This window comes from Hemibagrus wyckioides, linkage group LG28 (assembly GCF_019097595.1).
Source record: "Hemibagrus wyckioides isolate EC202008001 linkage group LG28, SWU_Hwy_1.0, whole genome shotgun sequence".
Classification (NCBI taxonomy): domain Eukaryota; kingdom Metazoa; phylum Chordata; class Actinopteri; order Siluriformes; family Bagridae; genus Hemibagrus; species Hemibagrus wyckioides.
The window spans coordinates 10,842,076-10,863,573 of NC_080737.1; the positions used below are offsets into that span (position 1 = coordinate 10,842,076).

Genomic DNA, 21,498 nt, shown 5'->3' on the forward strand with positions numbered 1-21,498 from the left:
CATTTAATTCTAAAGAGATTAAAGAGCAATGAGGTTCAAGTTTTGCTTTACAGGTGGGATGTTTTTTGCCTGTCTCTACCGAAAGGAACAAATGTCTGTACTGGACTTTATACTGCGTTTCACTCCAGCACAAAATCTCATAACAGCGATCGTACCTCTGAGGTCTTACAGTCATTAGCTTGTTTATCTGGACAGGTTTAATATAAACAACTCAGAAATCAAGCAGACTGGAGCAGAATAGAAACAGAAAACAGATTAATAGAAAACTATTAACCATAGTTTTCTAGGTTAATGAAGTAGAAGATTATTAGGATTTCTCTCTGCTCAGAGGTTGAAAGCGGAGTCTCCCACAGAGCTGCAGGGTGTCTGTGTGTGATGTGAAGCACAAAGCAGCTGTTTTAAGTGTGATCCAGTGTCTTACCGTGGAGCTGTCGATGCTGTCTGCTGGAGCTCCACTCACAGTCAGCCTGTTCATCTTCACACTCATGTAGCCGTCTTTATAAAAGCCGAATGTGTTGAGATGAACCCTCTGACGGACATCATCCTGAGGGAAAAAAAGAGGAAATCTGTCACTCACAACACCAGCAGCAGGCATCCATACATCCCAGCATCACCCCCTGATCCCACAGCAAGTCATGATCCGACTCTGAGGAGCTAAACCTCGGCTTTCTCTACACAGTCCAGATCCCAGGAGCCCATGAGCACTGCGACACACATGCAGCATCACACTTTATTCACACAATAATCCACATTTAATCCCTACATCAGAGTGTGACTGCAGCACTGCTGAGCTCCAGAAACACACGGCTGAACATCACACAAATCATCCAGTTCATCACCGGGAACGTACCTTCAGCTCCAGGTGATGGAGTCGAGACCGACTTGGTGTGAAAAGTAACGTCAAGATTAAGATAACACATATAAACACATAACCTTTGTCGGTCGCCATTTTTAAAATGAAAACCCAGCTGCCAACAGCCTATTATCACTTCCGGGTCAAATATCGCTGCATCCAATATGTATTTCTTTCCTACCCGTATTCATACAAAAAACCCACCTCCTTTGTCGGATTGGCTAAGAGTGCATCCTCAAAACATAGGCATTGTGTGTTTTTATTCATAAATATATATATATATTAAAAAATATAATATAATTCTATAAATAAAATCAAGAGCTAAAAAAATGAATTTCATGATGTTGATGTGACAAATAATAATATAATATATCTAATTTATATCATAACAGTATTTATGTGTAATAATTTATCACATTAATATAATACTACTGTTGATCTGCAGTATTATTTTTAACAGGACAGATTTTAATGTTATGAATACACAAATGTTTATTGTAAACGTAAACTTTACTTTTATTTAATATTTGATAACGCGTCTTCCAATTGGACGATATGAAGATCATCAGCCAATCGTGGCGCAGAAGGCGGGGTTTGTCGGAAAACGGGTGGGGTAAAATGACGTATTCCGCAGTGCCGGTGACTGTGAGAGAGTGCGGTGCTGTTTTATCAGTTAAGTTATTTATTTTTTAACGTTTTATGGAAACCTTCGGAACCGATCTGTGTTCTGGACAAGGTAAGTGACTGACCTTTCATTATTCAGATAATTACCTCATATTTCATAAAAGGTCTACACTAACCAGCAGATCAGATAACTAGACGAAAGGAACGTGCTGAGGTTCACACACACACACACACACACACACTCACACTCTCACACTCACACGCACACGCACACGCACACACACACACTCACTCACCAGAGCCATGTAATGTCACAAGTGTGTAAATTATACTGTCCCCCTAATTCCACTTAGCAAACTGAGATTTTTGTACAATTATTTCTCTGTATAAACACACACACACTCACACGAACACACACACACACACACTAAGTGTAACTGTAGGACGTGTGTGTGTGTGTGTGTGTGTTCATACAGAGAAATAATTGTACAAAAATCTTTGTTTTCCAAGTGGATTGTGACTTGAAATGGCTCTGGTGAGTCTGGACAGTCTGTTAATAACATTTCCTGTTCCTCATAAGTATGATTAAATGATATAAAAGGTTTATCTTGTATATCTACTTCTACTGTCTAGCTGATTTAGCTGCATTTTTATAACAGGAGACTGCACCTTTCCACTGATCCCCATAACATTAAACCCACTTGCCTCATATTGTGTCCGTCTTGCTTCTGTCACCGAAGCAGCTCTGACCCCTGGAGGTCTGGACACCACAAGACCTCTGAAGGTGTGTTGTGTTATCTGACACCAAGATGTTAAGCAGCATCCTTTAAGGCCTCTAAGTTGTGAAGTGGTTCCTCCATGGATCATCAGATTTGTTTGTTCAGCACATCGCACAGATGCTTGATCTGACTGAGATCTGGAGAACTTGGAGGCCAAGTCAACACCACTGCCTCACGTTCCTCAAACCATTCCTGAACAATGTTTGCAGTGTAGCAGGACATTTTATCCTGCTGAAAGAGGCCACTGGCATTAGGGTACACTGCTAGCATGAATGAGTGTACATGGTCTGTTTGGGTAGGTTGTACATGTCAAAGAAACATCCGAATGAATGCCAGGATCAATATAGTAACATTTTGGACCAGACTGGCTAGCCTTCACTCTCCACATGCATCAGTGAGCCTTGTGCGTCCATGACCATGTTACCGGCTGTATATAAAGTGTTGAGAATAGTCAATTGCCTTTATCTTGTCTCCTGAGCTTTCCTCTGATTCTTTCCTCTAACTGCAGACTAGTGTGGTGTAACAGGATGTCGAGTCACACGCTTCTGCTTCTGTACGGGAGTCAGACGGGGACGGCCCAGGACACGGCTGAAAGAATCGGTCGTCAGGCGCAAAGGAGGAGGATCGGAGTCCGAGTGCAAGCTTTGGACACGTATAATGTGGTCAGTACACACATGAATGAGTGTGACATCATACAACACGGACATGTCCAGCTTTTAAATCCGGAATATGAATGAATGAACAGTACTGTGTGTTGAGAATTGCATTGTTATCAGCATTGTGACTCATGGGAGACGCTCATGCTTGTGTGTTCGTCAGGCGAATCTGATATCGGAGGCTCTTGTGGTGTTTGTTTGCTCCACCACAGGGCAAGGTGACCCACCAGACAACATGAAGGTAAGAAAGGTTGGGGTGTGAACAAGGGTTATGTTGCAGTACTGCTATAACACACCCTTAAAGGTTAAGTAAAGTGTGTAAAGTGACCTCATGGATGGATTCCACCATCAGGTCCGAGGTTACTCAGGAAGCATTACAGTCTCTTACAAAGTACTTTTCAAAAGTTTGGAACAAACTGGCAGAGACAGTTGTGTGTACGTGTAAACAGGAATATTCAAGTCTAATGATTATGACCACCAGGCTGCTGATTGTAACCAAGGCAACTATAATGAAGAATGATTTTGGCTCTATTTGTATTTCATTTTTGCAGTGGTCTTTAATGAAAATAGTAATGAATAATAAAATTAACCGAAACTGTTCTTTTATTTAGCGAACTTTTGTAATCCACCACACCTAAGACAAACATAATTATGTGGAAAAAGTAATGAATTAACTATGATGTAGCAAGTGAGCCAATCGATCTCTGATTTAAATTAGTTATAGCTCGCTCAAGTACTAAACTAGACTAAATAATATTAGACAACTTTATAGTAACAGATGTGGACAGTGGACTAGATCAAATGTAGATAAAACAGCTAGCGCATAAAATTTACAACATTATTCCAAATAATGTAAGTGTATTCATGTATTATTTTGCTTAAAATTATTTAATATATTTAATAATATAATTTTCAAGCCGCATGAGTTGTGTGTGAGAGAACTGTTCTATAGCGGTTTGTTGAAACTTCACAACAGCACCACCTGCTGGATGGAACAGGAACTTTTTAAACATATGCTTTATACACCGATCAGTCATAACATTATGACTACCTGCCTAATATTGTGTTGGTCCCCCTTTTGCTGCCAAATCAGCCCTGACCCGTCATGCACTGTGTATTCTGACACCTTTCTATTAGAACCAGCATTAACTTCTTCAGCAATTTGAGCAACAGTAGCTCGTCTGTTGGATCGGATCACACCGGCCAGCCTTCTCTCCCCACGTGCATCAATGAGCCTTGGCCACCCATGACCCTGTCGCCGGTTCACCACTGTTCCTTCCTTGGACCACTTTTGATAGATACTGACCACTGCAGACCGGGAACACCCCACAAGAGCTACAGTTTTGGAGATGCTCTGATCCAATTGTCTAGCCATCACAATTTGGTCCTTGTCGAACTCGCTCAAATCCTTACGCTTGTCCATTTTTCCTGCTTCTAACACATCAACTTTGAGGACAAAATGTTCACTTGCTGCCTAATATATCCCACTTACTAACAGGTGCCATGATGAGGAGATAATCAGTGTTATTCACTTCACCTTTCAGTGCTCATAATGTTATGCCTGATTGGCATAAGTGTTTTTAGTGAAATGAAGGTATAAGCTGTAATCTACCACAGCCTGCAGCACCGGCTGCTTTTCATCACAGACACCTGGATTTCTATTAACCGGAGAACATATTAAAGGTCATAAAAATTGTTTTATTTGTAAAGTGAATTGTGTTCAGTCTTCAGAAAAGATTTAAACTCTTGAGTTATGGTTAGCTTTAGGAAGGTGCTGTGTACTGATATTGATGCTGTTAATGAAATCACTGGCACAGGCTGTGCTCTGTAAAAGTCAAGGTAAGGTGTGTTATGTGCAGTTATTGGATCTCAGAGTATAGATAACCGTCTCCAGCGCAGATGTCTCAAACATGAGGAGGATCAGAGCTGCTGGTTAAAGCTGTTTTTCTACCTCAGAACTTCTGGCGGTTTCTGTTCAGGAAGTCCTTACCCTCAGGATCGCTGCGTCGCCTAGACTACGCAGTGCTCGGCCTTGGTGACTCTTCATATCCTAAGTGAGATTTGCCATGAAATTCATCTTATAGCTTTGCATATATATTTACTATCCCCTGTTTTCCCCACGTTTTGAATCGTTACAACCTCAAATGGACTTCATTGGGATTTTGTCAACACTTCATCAGTCTGATCCTGAACAATTTTACAAAGAATGTAGAGCCAAAAATTTCAGGATTCAGATGCACAAACTGATAGAGACATGTATCACAAGATCAGAAGCTGTAATACTAGACATAGGTGGCTTCTACCAAATATTGACCCAGGGGGTGGTAATATTTATGCAAACAGTAACTGTCTAAACTATTAAAGACCAAAACTATTAAAGTCTGCTTAATTAGGAAATGTAAGCATCTACATTTAACCTGTTTTCTGTAATCTGTTTTTCTGTAAATTCTGACTGTCTAGGTACAACTTTGTGGCTAAGAAGCTCCATAAGCGTCTGCTGCAGCTTGGTGCTAATGCTCTACTTCCTGTTGGCCTGGCGGACGATCAGCATGATCTGGGGTGAGAATCATAGCAAAAATGTCACCAAAAGTCTGTGCATAGGTGATCCGAGATTGTTCAAGTGCCAAGACTAATAAATGTGGGGTTCAGTTAGATGGGAGTAGTCTGGCTACAACGTCAGAGGAATTTTTGATAATAATGTAAGTGTGATTACTAGTTGACTAGTATTAAACTGGCACTGCAATATTACACTCTGCTTTCAGTAATGAATATAATTTTTTTACATTAAACATGTCATAAGTAACATTGATTAGATAAGCAAAGAGGAAGGGAATAGTGTCTATTCATTTTCATATTATGTTCCTGATAATAAGTAACATAAATACAACCTACATTTGCTCAGCCATCTTATTAGAGGGCCAAGCACCGAACTACTTCTTCTTTCTCATTCGTTTTCGTCTTGAGTCTCAGAAGTTGCTTAAGGCTCTGGGGTTTTGATCGGAAGTTTGTGGTACCCAGCACCATCAATCTTCTGCTTCTTGGCATTTGAGCAACACCCTTTTACCCTTTCTGCTCCAGGGGTGCTGTGCCATAGCTGCCCCTGTACTCTGACCCCAACTGCCAAAGCTGGGATATGCTGGCAGTAATAAAGGCTTTTTCTTCTTCTTGTCTATGGAGCCCATAGAACCATCTGGCACACTGATTGGGAATCTGTCCAAATTCGGGCCGTCTGCTGCCAGCGCTCTAGTGCCACCATCGGGTCAAATTTGGGCCTAATTTGGAAGAAGACTTATGGTCCTAATTTTGAAGCACATGTCCAAAAATATCAAACGTATCCAAGTACATTAATTTCCACCTAATTAGAATGTCTGCCGTCTTGGATTTACAAATTCTGTATCAACATCATCATCAGATTTGGCACTCTTCATCATCAAAGTAAACCCTCAGAAAAGTTTCCAAAAGAATTTTAAATAATCTAAACAGTTTGCCTGAGATTGACCCACAAACCTAACTGTGAAGCTGGCAAACAAATGTGAAGCTGTATCTTAGTAATGACTTGCACACTGACATAAAACTTGGTAGAAGTTCTTGCCAGCACCACCTACTGATAAAAAATTACATCATCATGCTAAAAATGCTTACATGTAACTACTGATATTGCTAAGTCTTCTCCAAATTTAGCCCAGTCTTCACCAGATTGTAACAACACACAACACCACAGGTCACAGCAGGAGCAGCAGCTGCAGCAGCAAATCCCCCCTACTGCCCACTTGTCCATCTAGACCTTTCCTCCTACTGATAGTAAATTCCACCACTATCTGTGGTCAAAACACACACATCATGGATGAGTCTACAAATCACTCTTGAATTCCTTTGCCTTCCTATGATTGCTTAGGTAATAATTAAAGCACGTCTTCGACTGTGCAGCTACAGACATGTGTAGCCAAACACGGGCATTTACTATTAGCATATTCATATTTGTGTCTGTGCTTTTGTGCATTATTGCTGTAGTCTAAAGATATTTCCTTTGTTAAGAAATGTCTTATTCGCTATAGAGAGATGGCATTCTTGAGCAGTTATGGGTGAGTTTTATGTTTTGCAGACCGGATGGAGTGATCGATCCCTGGTTAAATTTGTTCTGGCAAAAGGCTCTGGCTCTTTATCCTCCACCAGCTGACTTAAGCCCCATTCGCGACGAAGATCCGTGAGTCCACTTTATCATCTAATGCAAACCTGTGTGATAGAGAGAGAGGTGTTAAATGTATCTCTGGACAATGGCAGTTTAGCAGGATGGTAATTTTGATTAGCGTTGGTTTTTATTTACCTCTTTAGTAGTAACCTGTAAGAGCTGTGGTTAGAAAATTTACTGATAAAGTGATTATTTAAAGCCCTGTTCGATTGACTACAAATGATTCCTATTTAATAACAATTATTAACCCTTTAGCCCATTAACCCTCTATTAATAATAATAATAATAATAATAATAATAAGCAGTCAATAAGCAATAGTCCCTCTTTTTCTTTGTATCCTGAGTGTTTAATGAAAAGGAAAGATATGAAAAGGAGAGACTGTAGCAGTTAGTCTGTGTTTCCTGCAGACTTCCTCCTCGTTATGTTTTCCACTTCCTGGATGATGCTACAGAGAAGCTGGTTGTGAAGCCCGTGCTAGCAGATGGCCAGGTCCTGCCCTCCTCATCCCAGCCTTTCCCAGCACGAGTGGTGTCCAATCAGAGAGTAACAGCCCCTGGTCACTTCCAGGATGTGAGGCTTATCGAGTTTGACATCACCGGCTCAAACATCCAGTGAGTAGGGGCTCAGGGTTGGTGAAGGTTGGAGGCAGCTTTCTCTTACACTATTAAGCTATGAATATTTCTTTTATGGTAAAACCCAGAAAAATAGTGTTTTATAAAACTGTGTTTGACAGATACAGTGCAGGTGATGTGGTGATGCTGAGGCCGTGTAATTCCACAGAAGATGTGGAGCAGTTCTGCCAGCTGCTGAAACTAAACCCTGACCATTACTTTGTGCTCAAATCCACAGATAACAACACAGGTGTGTGTGTGTGTGTGAGTGTGTGTGAAGAATGTTTAAAGAGTGGACACAAATACACATAAATTTATTTTGTTTGTTTGCGTTTTATGTCTTTGAGCACTGTGTGTGTGTGTGTGTGTTGTCAGTTGGCATTATGTTGTGTAACTCAGTGTATCCGTCTCTCTCAGCTCCTGTCCCAGCTCGTCTCCCTCAGCCGTGCTCTGTCAGGTTCCTGGTGCAGGAGTTCTTGGACATCGCCGCAGTGCCACGTCGCTCTTTCTTTGAACTGCTCGCTACATTCGCCACTAATGACCTGGAGCGAGAGAAACTGGCTGAGTTCAGTTCAGCACAGGGTCAGGACGAGCTGCACAGTTACTGCAACAGACTACGGCGTACAGCTCTGGAGGTAGAAGCCTCACTCACTGCTGTTTAATGTCCCTGTGAACTCATACACATGGGATTTAGATTTATAAATTCTGAGTATTTGGCTCAAATTTGTTACAACAAAGACTCTTTAAAACAAAGGCTGCTGGTACACTGGATACCTGACCATTATTCACAACAGAACATGATTGCTAAGACTTCCTGAATATTATCTATCTTATCCAGAGTCAGTGATGAAATGGTTATAGTTGTTTAGTGTTAGCACATCTGCCTCGCAACTGCAGGTTTGAGGGTTCGAGTCCTGCCTTTTCTGTGTGTGTGTGTGTGTTTGTGTGAGTGTGTACGTGTGTGCGTACGTGTGTGCGTACGTGTGTGCGTACGTGTGTGCGTACGTGTGTGCGTACGTGTGTGTGTGAAGTTTGCATGTTCTTCCTGTGCTTCTCTGGGTCCCAAGTCCAAAGACATATCCTGTAGGCTGACTGGCATCTCTAAATTGTTCTGTGTATTAATGAGTGTATGTGAGATTGCCTTGATATGTTGATGCCCCCCTTGGGTGTCCCCCACCTTGTGCCCAGAGACCCCTGGGATAGACTCCAGGCTCCCTGTGATGCTGGGTTGGACAAGAGATACAGCAAATGGATAGATGGTTTATTTTGAGTTCCATTAATAAAATCACTGAGAATATAACAATACAGCTTGAGACTGAAATCCCACTCATGCTGATCTGTGACAAATTCGAGCTGGTTTACCTGCAGTGAACTGTCTGCTGAGCTGTTAGCGATGGCAGGAGAATGTGGTGAAGTTTCCAGTTTTCATGGAGTCTGGAATGTTAAATGATGGTACTGATGCCAAGAAGTTTCATAACAACTTTTACAGATGATTCGATTCACCAATGACCAGCAAAACAGCTAGTTTAAGCATAAAAGAAGCATTTGTTTACATTTGTAATAAAACTCGAAATGTTGTACTCGAAAATAGGAAACAAAAGTCAGCTGTACAGCACAGCTTTAAATGCTTAAGTTAATATAACATTGCTGCCTTTGCCTGATTTTCACAGAATTCAAGTCTCAATTCAGTTACAATTTTCAATTCAATAATGTTTTTAGCAATGAACATCGTCACAAAGCAGCAATTTATGTACACCGAAATGTAAAATGAAGAAGTTAATGTACTCACTGACAACATACTTTTACCTGCTATGATGAAAGTTGGAAAAACTCAGAATATCACATTTCTGAAATAATTACGACTTTTAATTTTAAAAAATTCAATTTTATTTTATTACTATAGCACTTTTAACATTGGACAATATCTAAGAGCAGCTATAAATAAATAAAAATAAAATCAGAATAAAAATGACTTTATTTCATAACTTTTTATGTTTAATTTATATTCATTTCTAATGAGCACACCTGAGGCAACTGTGACAGAAAAACTCCCTTAAAAGGGAAGCCATCTTCATCTTGGTGATTCTGTGGAGTGTGATAATGTCCTTTCTTGTGTCACGTCCAGTGGAGTTGTGTAACCAGGAGCTTTTGAGCAACTTTAGAGGAACCTTTAGATCTGCAACTAATTTAAAATGATTATTATGGTACATTACTCTTCAGATTTTCCACGTTTCTGTATGAAATGTTGATCATGTATGTCTCGTGCAATGACCGGTACGTCTTCCTCTTCCGAACTCGGCATGTATTTCTTTCTTTTCTGTACATTGAATAGAGCATTTCTGATATTTCAGTAGTGCTGTTCTGGGAAAGTTCCTGTGATGCTGCAAACGTTTACACAAACCCTGTATTCTGCACTCCTCTTAAGCCCTCTAAAGCCTCTCCATACAGGTAGAAAAACTGTTTGCTCATAATAGCTTAGAGGGTTGTTCACCTATTATTCAACATGTCTGCTGCTGAAGCACATTGAAAACACACACAAACCTCCCACTAAAAGAAAAGGGAACTAATGTGTCTAGAAAGCTACCTGCAGTCTCTTAGAGGTTTTTTACAGCTTTAGATATTATGAAGGTTGGAGCTTTTAAGGTAAAACATGGTTAATTTGATTATTATTAATTTATTCTGATTGTTGTTCTTCCTGTTAGGTCCTGGCAGACTTCCCTCATACAACAGCTGAGCTGAACGTGAACTACCTGCTCGATTTGTTTCCTGAAATCCAGCCACGCTCATTCTCCATAGCATCCTCTCTCCAGGTAATGTCCTGTTTCACCACTTTTAGATTCATGTTCTGGTTCATGAACAGTTTCCTGGGCTTGATGAGCGCAGACTCACCCGAATTGGATAGATGAAGACTGGAAAAGGTTTCCAGTAGTTCAGTTTGAGTGAGTCTGTGCTCATGAAAGCCTCAGACTCTCGTAGCTGGCGGACAGGAGTGGACACCTGACACCACGTCCAATGTGTTTTCAACGCTGGGCTGTTTTTCTGCTGACCACAGGTGTAGAGTGATTCTTTTAATTGCTCTATTCCTTGTAGTTTTTCTCTGAACTCTCTTAGCAACATTGTACCTGCAGAACTGTCACTCACTCAGTGATTTTTGTTTTTCACACCATTCTGTGTAGAGGCTGTGGTGTGTGTGGAAAGTCTCAGCAGATCTCAGCAATAACTATAAGCAGAGAAACTGTATGAACTTTCATCCTGCAGTGATGAGGATTAATACACTTTACGGAACTTTACAGAATTCTGGATGTAGATTTAGATTTAAAGCCCTAGAGCAAGCCAGAGGCAACTGTGGCAAGGAAAAATCTCTCAGAGATGAAGAGAGGAATAAACCTTGAGAGGACTGGAAAGGGATGAGAGTGCAGTGTAGAAAGCTGCACTCTCAGTCAGTATTGTGACAAAAGACAAAAATACAAAACAAGGACATAGAGTGTCATTAATATAAGTAGCACTTTAGCAAAGCAGCCTGTCCATGCTCATATCAATAACCCCACTGAAGTGCTCGGGTCTCGGCTGAGTGTTTGCGTGTCTGAATATTTTTACACGAGATGATTGAATCCTGTTCAGCTTCAAATATGGGAGTTGCTCTGCTTTTAACTGTAACATTTTTATCATTTAGGATAAATTGCTTTAAGTGACCGATCAGAGTGATGTACAATGTAAGGAGCTCTCTTGGCTGTTAGCAGGAAATTGTTAAAGAAAGCTGTTGTGTTTTTAAACTTCTAAACTCTCCAGGCTCATCCTAATCGAATCCAGATCTTGGTGGCTGTGGTGAAATATAAAACCAGACTTCACAAGCCACGTAAAGGCCTCTGCTCCTCCTGGCTGGCATCTCTGACCCCCTCTCATGGTAGGAATATACACGTGACCTGCATGGTGTTATGGGAATCGCACACAAAGCAAGGTTGTAGAAACATGAAATACATATTTTCATTTTGTTTTGATGAAATATAGTTTTGGTTTCATGAAGCTGATGTCAAAGCTGGTTTCTCCTTCAAGAGGAGAATTTCAAGAGAAATAGAAATGTTACAATCCTATAAATAATAGGATTGAGCAAACTGCTCAAGTCACGCGATTATATACAGCAATGTCACGTTTTGATATGCTGACAATCAATGCGAGTCAGTTTTATTTTCCCCCTAAAACGTAAAAAGGAAGAGATCATTCATGCCACTTTTAGCTTTCTTTTTCTTTCTTTGTATTTCTGATAATAGATAATAAGTAAATGTTAATGAGCAGAAGTTCCCATGAATATTACTGTGAGTATATAATCATTAATATCCAGAACAGGTCATATTGTTAATGGCTCAAATTTAAATAAAATATTAATTCTCCTGTTAGTGTAAAAAAAAAAAAAAAAACAGAAAAAAGAGAATCTTCAGTCCATCCTCTGAATGATGTTGCTGCTTTGAGACGAACTGGATCTGTTCTCTGTTTGTGGATGTAATTGGCTTTAGAGTTTTTTTGGCTTAAATCAGACTTTTGGAGTGAACCATGTTCCAGATTGCAAACCCTGTTGAAGTCTTGTTTGTTATTTAGATGACGTTTGCGTGCCCTTATGGGTGAAGAAGGGTGGCCTGAAGTTCCCTCAGGATCATGAGAGCCCTGTGATAATGGTAGGACCTGGAACAGGAGTAGCTCCATTCAGAGCAGCCATACAGGAGCGAATAGCTGATGGGAAAACAGGTTAGCATCATATCATCTCTCTCATTCCCAGGCATGTCCTTGCTGATCAACTGCATTTGGGTTAAGCGGAAATTTCCAGTTTACCAAACTATAACCGTGTGCTCTTTTATCTGCGTTCTCTCCTGTGTCAGAGAACGTCCTGTTCTTCGGCTGCCGCTCTGAGTCCAAAGACTTCTATTGTCGTGATGAATGGGAGCAGAAAATCCAGGCAGGTCACATGACCCTGTTCACAGCTTTCTCCAGAGACCAGGTGAGCACAGTGACCAGGTGAACATCAGTGTGAACAAGATACTGAGTTTATTTGATCTATAGATGCCAAGAGCTAAATATGTAGATATGACAACATCATTGAGATCACTAAAGAAGTGTTTATATTCCACTAATCATACATTTGTTTAAATAAAACCAAGTGATGAAATGCAGAAGTAAATGTGGAGGCGATCTTCTAAGTTTTATCTATTAGTTCTATTATAGAGTATGTATTACTTATTTCTTCTTGTTCTTTTTAATAATACATTTAAACACACACACACAGTCACTCTCATGGAGCAGCACTCTAATCTGAGCTCTGAGAGATCTGAGCTGAACGTCCGGATGAATAACCTGAATTTTTAATAGTACTTGACTTTTATTACTATACTCCCAAGAACTACTTTCATTCAAATGGCGCACAGAGACAGACCTGCCAGGAGCGAGATGTAGTAGTCTCGTCTCTAATATGACTGGGGACTGAACAAGCACCGGTGTGGTCATGGTGAATAAAAATGGACGAATCATTCTGGTTATGTAAAGGAGAAATCGGCATGAGTGTGTCAGATTAGCAATGTGAGAGAAACTTTGAAAGAGTTGGAATTTAGTCAAAGACTTTGTCAGGAATTTGTCACAGCAGCATATTTTCCATTGTAAAATTATGCTGGTCAGGCCACTGCTTATATGAGGCAGTTTTGCAAGCTTGTGCTTCTCTCGAAGACTCTCGATGAATTTTGTACCAGACACCAGGATATTTTAGCCCAAAGCAGAGTTGAATACATCCCATTATTAAACACGGTTTGAACTGAAGCTGGTGTCCACGTGTACCAACCTTAGAATATAAACAGCTGCAATATTCTGTACCTTATAGTGAACAAGATTCCTCTAGTAAGTGTTTCAAGCCTTTGCCATTACACTTTAAAACTTGTGGAACATTTAGGGCATTTGGCAGACACCCTTATCCAGAGCAACTTACATTTTATCTTATTTTATACATCTTGGCGGACCTGGGATTTCAAACTCACAACCTTCCGATCAGTAGTCCAACGCCTTAACAAGTAAGCTACCACATCCCCAGAAGGTTCATAAGATTGAAAACAAGCAGCTGCATTCAAAAGGCGCTCAGAGACAGACCTGCCAGAAGCAAGATGTAGCACCAGCCATTTTAATAGTAATATCTGCACCCCTGCTCATTTGTGCCGTTATCTAATCAGCCAGTGCATATAGTCCTCCAGATACACATCAGGTTAATTCACATCAAACATCATAACTGTTGGTGCCATGAGCAGGTGGAGTTGTTCCTATTAAAGTGGGTATGAGGGTATATCATTCTTTTTATTTCATGAAGGGTGGCAATAGTTCTAGCAATTTACAGTAGGTAGATGGGCATGTAGTAGCCATCATCATCATCATCATCTTTATCCTTGTTGTGTGTGTGTTTTGTGCAGGAGGATAAAGTCTATGTTCAGCACAGAGTAAAGGAACAGGCCAAGCTGCTGTGGGACCTGATTGTAAACAAGAATGCGTTCTTCTACATAGCAGGGTAAGTAGTTTTCAAGCGATTGGAACCTTAGAGATGTTATACCATGTATTAATATTAATAGAATAAACCTGCAGTTTCTTTTAAAATCTTTTAGCTCACATGTATGTTTAAGTGAATTGTGAATGGATAATTCAATGTAGCGGCTCTTTCTGTGCTCAGGAACGCCAAGCAGATGCCCACAGCAGTGTGTGATGCACTGAAGGAGGTTTTACAGGAGGAGGGAGGAGTGACCGAGAGCCAGGCTCAGGAAATGCTGGACACCATGGAGAAAAGCGGCCGCTTCCAGAGCGAAACCTGGTCCTGATCAGCACACGTGGACATGCGTACTGTATTCAGGGCTAACGTTCAGTACCATAGTCAACCCTGGGCACTGATGCTATGTAGCTGAGGACAGTACTTATAGACTGAGGCTATAGTTTGACTCTAAAGGAAAATTCTCTTCAGTCATTGATACACACTTAGATTCGCAACACTACAGAACACAGAGTCAAGCTGGTCAGAGTTTTTATTGCAAGTACAGTTTTCCTCCTAGGCAGCAGAAGGCTTTAAACATGACACGATTCAGCTATTCAATTCCTGTATAGATTATATACTCAGTCTCCTGCTAGAATATTTCATGTTCCTGAAACACAGAATGTTTTCCACAATGCCTCTCTGAAATCGTCATAAACAACAACTGCTTTGTTTTGTGTGTGTGTGTGTAAACAGATTCACTTCTGTAATTTCCAGTTAGTCAGATGCTAATTTTTTTTTATTATTTTTGGTGCTGATCCAGAAGTGGACTAAGAAAGGACCAAATTATGCAAAATAAAGCTGCACTATTCTGATAGAAATAAAACCTAAGACTGAAATGAAACTTGTCTTTGGTTTTGCTTCTAATTATGGTGAAAATGTATAAACATAGACTGTTGCTGCAAATCTTTCAGTTTAGTTTTTATAATAATTTTCAATAAAGTCATTTGGGATGTGTCTAGAGGTATGCAGTACGTATGCAGGATTTTATGTGACATGGAAATTAAGACATGGGACATACAAATCTTGGAGGGTAAACATCATCTACACTGATAGAGAAAATTGTATAAATTAATTTCTTTCTACTCTCAGGTAAGCCACGTGCCATAAGACACAAAACATCAGAGATCTTTATTCCACTTTTCTGGCCTTGGGAATCATTAGAAGATTACACTCTGATTCACTTGAGTACATAATCCTGAACACAGCAACACTGCGCTTTCCTGAATTCAGTCCAGAACTTATTAATGTTTATAAGATTTATTTGGGTCCTTAGTTCTGAGTAAAATTACAGTCATGCTTATTAAGCAAATACTCAAAGTCTGGCTTACTTTATTTATTTTAATGAAATTATTTTTACGGGGCTCGGGAGCATAAAGGACACAATACAAGAATATTTTCTAGAAAGCTGTTTATGTATTCAAGTCCACAGTCACTCATAACAAATACAATACATGCACACATGAAAATGTCTCTTAATAACTTACACACAAACCAGACGCATTAGTTTCACCACAAACAGAGTCTGGGTCAAAATACACATAGATATCAAATCTTATTCCTGTGAAAGCACAAGCATGCTCTTCTGTTTATCGAATATTCCGTCCTCCGAACCTGTCCTGAGTAATTACAGACCAGAGGACATTTAGATATCTTAAAAATGTAAAACTGTTTATATCATATGAAGTCTGTGCTCCCTGATAGCGCAAGTCCAGGGCTCTGGGTGCAAAACAGACCTTGAGAACTGCATTTCTTAAAAGTGCAGACCCTTAATACAGGCACATATTAACCATTTTGCAATGTTCCAACCTGATGCATTATTAAAAATGGCCGCGTGTGGAGTGAACATGATTTCTTTCTCTCAGAACGTTCTATCTAAGAGCTAATATGTGGACCTGGTAGATCTCCTCAGGGAAGTTCTGTTGCTGTTCCTCATGGATGATGCTGAGTCCAGCTCTGGCCACTATGCGGCGCAGTAAGGGCAGATCTCTGCACACACTGCTGTCCACCTCGTCAGGGACGACACCTTCGTATGCAACGTTATCCTTGATCACGATCAAGCCATCGGGATGCAGGGCACTGCGGCATCGCCTGAGGAACTCCACCAGGTGATCGTCAGTCAGGTGACCTGAACAGATCATAATTTAAGGTCAGCATAAGGAACCACACGTTTTAAGTCTTACTACAGCTGGACTCTGACGTACCGATGACCCACTGGATCCAGATGACGTCGTAGCGATCTGGCTGAGGTTGGAAATCCTGCAGGCCACAGCAGAAGTAGTTCTCCACTCGCTTGCCCTCTTCACCTAGGTAAGAGCGTGCTTTGTCCAGGAACTCCTGCGTCACATCTACCAAGTCCACGGTACGGAAGAGTGGCAAGAGAAGGCGCTTGGTGATGCGGCCAATTCCTGCGCCACAGTCCAGAGCACAGCCTGGTCTCGTCTTACCTTTGCCCTCCTATAGACAGGAGACATGTAGTGAGAAAAACCAAATGATAGTCAATCTGGTTCAACCGAATAATCATTAATGTAAACTAGGCAAATGAAAGCTCCAGAGTCACTCTGAATAGTAATTACCAGAGTTCCGTGTACATGTAAAATCACATGGCAATAAAAGTGATTCTGAACAATTACTTTATGGAGTGCTAAATATTGAAACGTCTCTGTTTTACTAGCAGCTAGATACTGAATGTTTGATATTTATTACTGACTACAGTATGAAGGTGTAATTCTACTTTTGGCACTTCATTCAATTTGGCCATATTGTTGCATTATTACATTCACTTACACACATTACTTTGACTCAGCTACACTACTCCAGTGCTAGCTAGCATTCTCAGTTAATTCTCACTACTGAAGTAAATGCGTGGACTGTTTCAGTGTTTGTGTGGCACGAGGCTGAGCACTGTAATATGAATAATGAAGGTGGACGACCCCCAGTGGCCTGCACTTTGTAGCTGGTGCAGAGGAGCCAGTCGTCCAAATATGGCAGCATCCTGATGCCACTTGAATCTCAAACACTTGTGGCACTAGAGGGAGGCTGAAAGATAAAACTTTCAACTGGAATGCCTTTCCTTAGAAGGCAAATCTCAAAAAGCACACGTCCTGCGGTGATGGAAATAGACGTCATGCTGATACAGTGACGTGAACCAGTCCTGTTCAGTACATCTACTTTCTCATAGCTGGAATCAGACAGAAACCACCATTCTTCCAGAAAGTACTTTTTGTTCTGATCATTTATGATCACTTTATGGAAAAACACACTGTCTAGGGCTCACATAAAGCCACCTGCCAGGCTAGGAATGGGAATGAGGGGCAGGGTCACGAAGACCTAAAAGATACAGAGTGGTCAGTCTGAATGGCTGTACTGGTGTCACTCACATTTCCAGTATCTTGCTGGCAACTGGTCCGGCTAGCAGTTCTGACACACAAGAAAATTTACACACACTCCCATATACCAAAAATGCTAAATGTTCCTGTTGCCATTTTCTCACAGCTGCAACAGAATGAAGATTCTACACTTCTGAATAAAACCTTTAGAGCTCTCGATAAAATATCAAAAGGTGAAATCATCATTCTGTCACTGAGAAAGATGTTCCCTGTTAATCGTGCAAGCACTGGGCAAGTACCAACAATACGAAATATATATTCACCAAGAACCTTCTATACAAATCTCCCAAGGTTCAATGTTCTAAAACAGTATAGCACAACATGACCACAAATTGAGAAATCACAGTGTGAATAATTTCACATAATGTCATTCACTCTCTATTAAGTATAAATTCTACAGGACAGGAAACACACCAGAGCATCATGGATGCATAGAAAAGAGTGGTCTCTCACCCCGAGGAATTTCTGCAGGAACTTTTTGGAACCGTTGATGTCGACGCTGGAAATGCTCCCGTAACCTCCCAGCATTCCGTCCACAGTGGGCGGGATGTCCTTCCAGTACTGCTCCGCCTTCACGTAAAACGAGGTCTCGTCCTCGACCACGTGATCCTCCATCCTCTCTGAATGTCTAATAAAAACAAAAGATCATTAGCCTTTCCTGCTAGGATGAGATGTGTGTAGAGAAACCTGGTCCACATTTGATTTAATTCTGTCACACTGTTTGTGTTTGTGATATTCACAGCCATTTGTCCAGGATGTCTTCAGAAATGTATTTCAGTAGTTTCTAGGCTACTGCTTTAACTGGCTGCTGTTAACAGATTGGTTGAGATGTGTGGTGTGTATTTATGTCTTCATTTCAACACCTGAAGGCACAGTAGAAGAGATTTAAATGAAGCTGTGCTAGACAGAGTTCACTCACTAAATAGAGCACAGAAACCTATATTTCATTGCCTACACAGTGTTACTTGGGTAGCGAGAGTAAAGCCATTCAACAAATAAGTTTACACCTTGTTGAAGGAGTCACTACGGATCACTCATCACCAGCGGGCAGTGTAAAAACACACACACACCTCTAAATCTGGCTTTACTAGCCCTGGCTTCAGCTGTCATCACTTCTCCTATAACCAGAGGTCAAAGAGAGACATGACAACAGTCGGAAAGCTGAACCAGTAAACACTTCAAACAAAATAACATCCAATTGAACAGTTTTATCCAGGATCATTTTCAAAACATCATTAGCCAGATCTCCCCAGCTATTCCTGTCATGAAAGAATGAGAAATTTAAGCCAACTAACATTGTTTAAGCCCTCCGAAAGTATTGGAACAACAAGGACAATTCTTTTGCAAAGACATGTGGAACAGAGATTAAAAGGTGGATACGAGACATAATTCCAGCTTTTATTCCCTGACATCAACATCTAGACGTAGTAAGGAACTTGAACACAGTGCCTCAGAGTCCAAATCACCCAATTCTTAAGTGATCAAAAGTATAGGAACAAAAATTCTCAAAGTAAAAAGACACATTTGGTTATATATCTCTTGCCTGCAATAGTTGCATCAAGCCAGACACACACCGACATCACCAAATGGTTGCCTTCTTCATTTATGATGCTTTTCCAGACTCTTACCTCAGCTTTTTCATTTGTTTGGGGATCTGAATTCTCCCTTCAGTCTCCTCTTCAGGAGATGAAATTCTGCTCAACTTAAGGTTAAAGCCTGGTGATTGACTTGGCCAGTCTAAAACCTTCCACCTTTCTTCCTGTTTTGTGTACTGGGTCATTGTCTTGCTGCATGATATAGTTCCTCTCAATTAGAATGGATTTATTTTTTATAATTGTAAATTGGCAGACAGAATGTTTCTGTAGATTTCTGAAATCATTCTGCTGCTACTATCGCAAGTTCCATCATCAATTAATGATCTTTTTCCAGATGTTTTCCTCCACGTTTGACCAATAAGCTTGTATGTTCTGAATCATGAGCAGATGCCTTCTTCCTCGTCACTTTGGCCTTTCCATCACTTTGGTAGAGGTTAATCTTGGTTCCAGAATATTTACTGTGCATCTCTGTATTTCTTTGTGAATTCCATTCTGCTCTTCTGATGGTTTGGGGTACTGCCTCTATATTTCTGCTCTCAAAGTCACCTTCGAATGGTAGACTGATACCTTCACCCTTGCAGAAGTTGTTTTTGATGTCACCTACTGCGTTTTTAGGCTTTTCTTCACAACTCTCACAAAGTTTGTCATCAACTGCTGTCGTTTTCTTTGTCTGACCTGGTCAGTGTCTGGTTGTTAGCACACCAGCAGTTTCTTCCTTTTTCACAATGTTTCAGATTGGTATATTGGCTATGCCCAGTGCAATAGCTCTGAATGAGTGTCTCTCTTTTCTCTGCTTCAGAATGACTCGTTTTTCTCCCATAGTCAGCTCTCTGGTCTTCATATTGGTTTATCGGTTTTTACTAACACATGCAGTATTTACAGTAAATCCCACACATGACACTCCAACTCTGACCTCAAACTACTTAATGCAGGTAGATTTAATAGATCGGTTCTTAAACAACATTAAACAAACAAACACAATGTAACACGAACCAGATGTCCGAATGTGTCAGTGCTTTTATAATTCATACTTTTGTAGACAGCAAGCAAAAATAAAATCCAGGCATTTTCCAAGACTGCTTTGAAACTTTTTGGGACAATGATTATTAGGTTTTAAAATGTCAGAAAGATCAAACCTAACAATGGACATGTCTTAGTGATGTTAGTGTAGAGAATAAAGTGAGATTTCCATCTTCAGTGTCTGCATCTTACTTTAACAGAATATTCAGGTTTCAGCAAGGTGTAGGATTATAGTCATTTGATTAGGAAAGTCATTCAATTAATTAATTAATTATTATTAATTAATAACAATTAATTATTCAACTATGAACAATACTACATTTCCAATGCATTATTCACACAGTTAGTCTCTAATCACTGACAGCTCGGTATACACTAAATGATCTGTTTATTGTGTTACTAGTTGTAATAAATTCAGGGCATCTTTAAGACATTACTAGTGTTATTAATAACACTCACAGCCACGTGTTGATTAGAACAGAGTCTAGTTACTTCCAGCGCTATAGCTAACAGGTCAACTTAACCTAGATAACATTGTCGTGATCCAATTTTATTCCTCCATATTCCAAAAACACAATTCCCGAACTGACCCAAGCTTACCTTTTCCCGTGGCTTCCTGCGCTCATAAATGATCGCACCCTAAATTAGGGACATGACCCAACTCAGCCTGCCACTTCACCACTGCCACTAGTTACCTCTTTTCCCCACCTGTATTCCGGCAAATAACGCGTTCTGCTCTTTGATTGGCTGATTCGTTTACATTTTCGGCCCCAGGATTGGCTAGATGAGCCACACTCACTGTAATGGCCAATAGGCGATCAGTTTGGAAGAGCCGGCTTACGTTCTGGTTGACGATGAATACGGGTGCGGAGAAAATACGCGTCCACAACGCTTCTTATATACGTCATTTCCTTACTTGGTTTCCGGCATGTTTCTGTCTTAAATGTCTCCCTCATGTGGTGAATTCGAGACTCATTATTCTCTACACTTGCTGGCCCTTAAAGCTGAGCGTGGTCACATTTTCTCTATTAATCACGTTTAATGTCTGTGTGAACAAGCTCATGTTGTGTGTGTAAATGTGACTGTAACGCTGGTAATCATTAGTGCGCCTACGCGACCTTTTTCAATCATTTGTCTGATTTTTTATTTTCAGTGGTCAGTGATTGGTCGAAGGAACCATGCTGATTAGTAATTAGTCAAGAGGAACTGTACTTGATCGAGAGCTACAGTGGTGACT

At 40.5% G+C, this 21,498-nt stretch overlaps 3 protein-coding genes across 3 annotated transcripts in view; 1 reads left to right on the plus strand and 2 right to left on the minus strand.

The window, feature by feature from the left end:
- gpr107 (G protein-coupled receptor 107) overlaps positions 1-989 on the minus strand; it is a 33,053-nt gene extending 32,064 nt beyond the window's left edge. The window contains exons 1-2 of the mRNA XM_058383757.1: positions 851-989; positions 422-544 (exon numbers count right to left, since the gene is read on the minus strand). Coding sequence (XP_058239740.1) covers positions 422-544; positions 851-949 — 222 coding nt within the window. The 5' untranslated portion in view covers positions 950-989. The remainder of the gene's footprint in view (positions 1-421; positions 545-850) is intronic.
- Positions 990-1,454: 465 nt separating this feature from the next.
- ndor1 (NADPH dependent diflavin oxidoreductase 1) lies at positions 1,455-15,110 on the plus strand. Its single transcript, XM_058383666.1, has 15 exons — positions 1,455-1,589; positions 2,765-2,918; positions 3,076-3,153; positions 4,869-4,966; positions 5,373-5,471; positions 7,015-7,116; positions 7,510-7,713; positions 7,836-7,963; positions 8,131-8,348; positions 10,416-10,523; positions 11,503-11,617; positions 12,307-12,453; positions 12,585-12,703; positions 14,151-14,245; positions 14,405-15,110. Exons 2-15 carry the CDS (start codon positions 2,784-2,786, stop codon positions 14,547-14,549), a joined length of 1,791 nt encoding a protein of 596 aa, XP_058239649.1. The 5' UTR covers positions 1,455-1,589; positions 2,765-2,783; the 3' UTR covers positions 14,550-15,110.
- A 468-nt stretch (positions 15,111-15,578) lies between these two features.
- On the minus strand, positions 15,579-21,020 carry ntmt1 (N-terminal Xaa-Pro-Lys N-methyltransferase 1). Its single transcript, XM_058383668.1, has 4 exons — positions 20,862-21,020; positions 18,100-18,274; positions 16,462-16,714; positions 15,579-16,385 (listed from the first exon to the last, which is right to left on the minus strand). Exons 1-4 carry the CDS (start codon positions 20,885-20,887, stop codon positions 16,129-16,131), a joined length of 711 nt encoding a protein of 236 aa, XP_058239651.1. The 5' UTR covers positions 20,888-21,020; the 3' UTR covers positions 15,579-16,128.
- Between the last annotated feature and the right edge of the window lie 478 nt (positions 21,021-21,498).